This window comes from Rhagoletis pomonella, unplaced genomic scaffold, assembly GCF_013731165.1.
Source record: "Rhagoletis pomonella isolate Grant_MI unplaced genomic scaffold, Rhpom_1.0 Rhpom_scaffold_00006, whole genome shotgun sequence".
NCBI classification, from domain to species: Eukaryota; Metazoa; Arthropoda; class Insecta; order Diptera; family Tephritidae; genus Rhagoletis; species Rhagoletis pomonella.
Genome location: NW_023458560.1, coordinates 35,852,272 through 35,858,011, shown reverse-complemented (window position 1 = coordinate 35,858,011; position 5,740 = coordinate 35,852,272). Strand labels below are relative to the sequence as shown.

Sequence of the window (5,740 nt, the reverse complement as noted above, 5' to 3'; positions counted from 1 at the left end):
GCAGTCACGCTACGCTCGCGGCTAGCAGCTTGGAATTCGCAAATTGCGACTACTGTGCGCCACTATTTATTTTCATTTTGATTGACTATTTTGTTATCGATTCTAATTTGGCTGAAAGTGGGTGATATTTACGAGTACATAGAAGTGCGGAAAGTGATAAGGAGGAGAAAATTTGGCAAATGAATTTTTAATTCGCGAAATTGTTTAACACTACATTTCCGCGAATAATAGAATATTTGTATAAAGATTTCATAGTAAAGAGGAGCGAAAGTGTTTTACTTTTGATGTATTAAGTACAGCTTTAAGGTTTTTGAGGAAGAAAGTACGTATGTAGGGTAACACCTTCTTATACCGTCAGCACCCCCTAACTGGCGCAGCAGCTGTCATTTTGGGTAGCCAGGTATCTATATAGATATATAATACGCGAAAGCATTTTTTGTACAGGATAAAAGATCTGCACCGTTGTACTGTAGATGTGCAAACTGGTTTTATTTTTTCGAAAGGAATTGCCACCTGTTGAACAATTAAATTCAATTTTTTTAATAATCAATACCGTACCGTTCGATCGATTTTACAAAGTAAGGTGTCAAATTAAAAGGCTTGGACTACAGATATTTGAAATAAGGTTTCACTTTTTAGAGAATAAATCAGTTATTACAAAATGGGTATCAATCGAAATTTTATCGAAAAGCTTTGCTTCTTCACTTAACTGTAGGAGGGTTGCTACCTGTTTAAAAATTCAAATTCAATTTGAAATACGGGAATTAGGTAAGAGCAATATGTATCGCCATATGGGTGCCAAACGAAAAAGGTTTCAGAAGGTAGTAGTTTGAAAATATTTTTGAAGAGGGTTGCCACCTGCATAAAATGTTTAATTTAGTTAACTGATATGCATATGTACAAGTTATATTAAATATCAAAGTAAAGAGTGTTAAGAAGTTTTCAATTTCTACGCTAAGAATATTTTTGAGGTTTTGGAAGAGGGTTGTCACCTGTTTAAAAATTATTTAATAAGATTAATGAATTACTTTAATACGGGTGTCAATCGTAGGGGGTTTGAAAATTTTTTATTTCTGAGCTGTATATAGCGGGGTTGCCACATGTTTAAAAAATCAAATTCAACTAAATTCATCAGTTAATTAAAATATATATCGCAATGTCAGACGAAGGAGAGTTAACAAGGTTTAAGCTTTAAAATACTTTTGAAGAGGGCTGCCACCTATTTAAAAGGTCGAATTTAGTTAACTTATACACAAGTTTTATGAAATATTTAGATATGGGTGTCAATCGATAGAAATTTATGCAAGCTTTAGTTTGAAAATATCTTTGATTCGGCTGGCCACCTATTCGCAAAGTCATACCGATGTAATTAATTATAATTATATATTTATTATTAGAGAAAGTATTCTTTGCGATAGTCATTAGATTTGCACCGTTCTTTGGAATTTATAAAATGAGCGGTCAAATTAAGGACATTAGCCTGTAAATGTGCGATAAAGCTAAATTTTTTTTATTAAGAACTTTTTTATCGGTATAGTATCAGAAACGTCTGTATGGATTTAGACGAACAATGGCACTCGGATCGCTTATAACTCCGACTAACATTTGGAATACTTTTTAGACTCTGAAATTAAATTTTGGGTGTTTTAACGCCGTGCGGGTTCACTAGTAAGTTAAATCAGTGGCAATATCTGTATGTGGGCTTTTTACCCGTATATCTTGATAAAAGCATTTGTAAGATGGCTTCTAACAAGAAGTACGCTCTAAAGCAGTCCTGCTGCCCACTTAGAATTTGAGTGATATTAAAGTCTACTTCGCCATGTTTTCTTGCCATCCAACTTCTTATGTGCGGTATGAGCCTTCAACCCAGCTCAGCACAGCTTGAGCAGGGTTCTCGAAAACGGCTCTAACGATTTTGATGATATTTTGTACGCAGATAATGTTTTGGATGTTTTAAGGTTATCTGAATAGGCATTATTTTCGAGAAGACTCGTAAAAAATATTTTTAATAGGGTTGCCACCTATTTTGAATCGCATATTTATTTAATTTTTTGTTAAGAAAAAAAAGGTAAAATATTACTATTCATGGGTACCAAGAGAAGGTTCTTAAACAATGCTTTCCCTATAATTAAAATGTTATCCTTTGGGATAATAGTGTAAGGTTGCCACTCATTTTCGATTATACACAATTTATCTAAAACATCGCAATATGCATATCAAATGAAAGGTATTGTTGAGAGCTTTGGTTCGAAAATATTTTCGATAAAGGTTGGCACGCTTCTATGAAATACAAATTTTTGTTTTGTTAATTTTAATCAGCATTTTTTTGTATACATACATATATACACAGTACATCTACGCTAAAGATATGTGCTATTCATACCAACGTATTTTGGAATAGGTTTGCCACCTAAATTTTAGAGTAAGAAATTTACTTGATATCCAAACCGTGAAAACTTTAAAAAGTATATGCACTCCGGGCAAAGCTTGGTTCACTTGCTACTGTATGTATTTATGTAGGAAGAGTATCGTCGATGAAGAGTTGGTAGACTTTTGGCTTCTTTTCGAACGTTGAGCGAATAGCAGACACTACAAAGCTTTGAGGTCCTTCTTGTCGTTGGCCTCTTATGCCAGAAAATTAGATATTTATTGCTTGGAGGAAGTCAAGATAGAAGCATTGCATCATATAGGATGTTTTATTTGGGAAGAAATTTCCAAGGGAAGGAGATTGTGTGTATTAGTATTCTATGGAAAATTTTGAAAAATATAATACGATACAGTTTAGGTTAAGTACACACACACACACACACACATTATTTACTGCTGCCACGCAACTATCTACATATTGGCTGTTGCGTAGCACCCAATAAAAGTGCTTAAGGCGCACTCACCAAGGGGATGGGATGGGTAAAAAGCAAGCAAGGTGGCGTGTCGGGAAGTGTGTCAAAGTGTTGCTGTCAAGGTGTCAAAACAATGAAAATGGCAACAGTTACAAAAGTGGATGTGCGCCAGCAAGTTGTTAGAACCAACAACAGCGCAACGCAAAACGGCGAACAGCGCTGGCAAGCGACTTGAAGCTGTTACACATTTGGTGCAACGCGGCGCACAATACGTAGTGCAAACGAGCGCATGCAGCACACGCCAAACATATGAGTAGTTGTTGCAAATAAAATAAGTGCAACGCGAAGAGTTTGTAAAGTTACAAAGTTACATTTAAAATGGAATTGAAATTAAAATTGCTTGGCAGTGCCAATCAAACTACATAAATAAAACAAGTAAAGAATAGAAAACAATAACAAAAACAGTAACAGCGACAAAAAAAGTGAGCAATCGCAACTTGCAGCCTTGCAGTGCACCACGCAATTATTTTTACGAAAATAGAACTTTCTGCTTTTGAGCCAACATCGCCTCTCCGAAAATGCCTCGCACACCTAACAGCAAGCGCTTGTCATCGCAAAGCTCCTCACTCACTGGAACACCACCACCATTGCAGCGCTCCACCAACTCCAGCAATTGCACAACCGTCACAATGATGTTGGCAAATCGCATCGCGCACAACTCCGACTGGTCAGTAGACGATGAGCACTTTTTCGAGACGAACACAATGAACGTTTGGCAAACGCTCGAATTTCTTTCCGGTGTTAATTTGCGTAAACGCTATCACTACGAAGGCTACAATGATACCGAAAATATTATACGCACTTTAACGCCTTCATGGCGGCGCGATAGTTTCGCCGAGAAAGCGGCTGCCGCCAATAAGGAAGATGCTAATGGCGCTGGTGGCAGTGGCTGTGGCGGCGGTGGCGGCGGCGGCGGCGGTGGGCGTGGCAAGGCGCCAACTGATAATGCTGATGCTGAATTCATTGGCAGCGGTACTGCAAGTATGCGCCAGAATCAGCAGCGTAGCTCGAAAAGCAACAACAACACAAAAAAGGGCAGCCGCTCTGCATTCGTTAAGGTGAGAAAAAGTGGTAAAGGTGAGCGTGCCAAGAGTGATAAACAGCAGCAACGGTGTAAGAAACCTATCACACTCGATCCGCAATATGCGCTCTCGCAGGCTGAATTCACGGACTTGGTGAAGTGCAAGTAAGGACTTTTTAAAGTTATGTTTATGGAAGTGTAAATATTTTATGTTAAAGGAATACATATGCCTGAATATGGCGGAGTTTCACTAAAAAGTAAATATTACGCCGTGCAACAAAAACAACAAAATTTCAAAACACACGAAAGAATTGATATACTCACGAAACTATGGGCCAAATATGGTAACACTGCGTTTTTAGTTTTTCACTCTGACGCCAGGAGTTTTTTCAAATGACTTTGAAATTTTAAAGATATGATTAATTCAAAAAAATATATATTTTAAAAAATCAGTGCAATGTCAAATAACAATATGGGTACCAAATGAGAGAGAAAATTCTGTAGAATTTAAAGACAATACATTTTTTTGGTTTACAAGGACGAATCGGTATTGAAAATGCGCATTTAATAAATTTTATCTTTTTAAGTTAATAAAGTTTGCACGACGAAATTCGATAATGAGGTCGTACGAATATTAATCCTCAAACAATAATTTAAAAAAGAAAAAAAATATATTGCAAACTTTCAAGAATATTTAAGGACAAAATTTGTAAAGGACATTTTCCATGCCCATTCGTCCTTATGCACCAAAAGATGTATTCTGTTATAATTCTATAGAATATTCGCTTTTATATGATACCCCATATTGTTATCCTACATTGCACTGAATTTTTTAAATAATTTTTTGAAATAATCATATTTTTTTAATTTTTAAAAAAATCCTGACGTCAGAGAGAAAAACTAAGTTCGCAGTTTTACTACAACTTACCCATTGTTTCGCGAATATATTCATTTTTTTGTGTGTAAAATTTACTGTCGCACGGCGTTGTTAAAGAAAAGTTAACATGTATCGAATGAATGTGAATTTAAGAAATGCGTCAATAATATTTTTACTAACTTTCTAAAATAATTATTAGTATTATAAAGCACACGTAAAATAAAGCCCCGAAACGAAAAACAGTCAAAAATTAAATAAGTTATTAAAACAGAAAGATTGCGAAGAAATGCGCAGTTGGAAATAGTGAAAATAAATGCGAAATTAAATTTCGTTTCAAGCCTAAACACTTCTAAGATGATTCTTTTCACCTTTCAGCTACCGTGGAAATTGGAAATATGGTAGCAAGTTTCATTCTTAACCTTAAATGGCCACATTCTTCCTGATTTGCGCTATGACCGCCTAAGCTATTTTTGCCGAGTCCAATAAATCACTCCAACTGAGGCCAATAGAAAATGTCAAGTGAAACCAAGTGCCTCTCCACCTAATTTCTCCAACTCTTTGGCACCCCGTTGAATACTTTCAGCACCGGAATGCGCAAACGCCCGTACATATATCTTTCGCATAATCTTTTTCTCGAAAACTCCAAGAGCCGCCTCATCAGATATTTTCATTGTCCATGCCTCCGTGCCATACACCAGCATGGACATGATGAGCGGTTTTTGTACGACGAGAGATGACTTTGTTTCTCAATTGCCTACTCAGACCAACGTAGTACTTGCTGGTAAGAGCGTTTCTTCGTTGGATTTAAAGGCCGACACAATTTTTCATGTCAATGCTGGAGTTTCGGTATGGATGCCATGCTTAGATTTTCGAAGACCCTAATGAGGACGAATTCAGATACGAATACCAAGCCAAATACAAATAACAAGACAAACACAAAAA

General features: G+C 36.4%; 2 protein-coding genes across 2 annotated transcripts in view; one reads left to right on the top strand and one right to left on the bottom strand.

Moving 5' to 3' along the window:
• The window catches only part of LOC118740652, a 60,305-nt gene that overhangs the window by 41,344 nt on the left and 13,221 nt on the right, over window positions 1-5,740 (bottom strand). The gene's annotated exons all lie outside the window — the stretch shown is intronic.
• LOC118740651 (golgin subfamily A member 6-like protein 22) overlaps window positions 3,819-5,740 on the top strand; it is a gene marked incomplete at its 5' end in the record, with an annotated part of 500,945 nt that continues 499,023 nt past the window's right edge. The window contains 1 exon segment of the mRNA XM_036472264.1: window positions 3,819-4,086. Within this exon segment, the coding sequence (XP_036328157.1) occupies window positions 3,884-4,086 (203 nt within the window).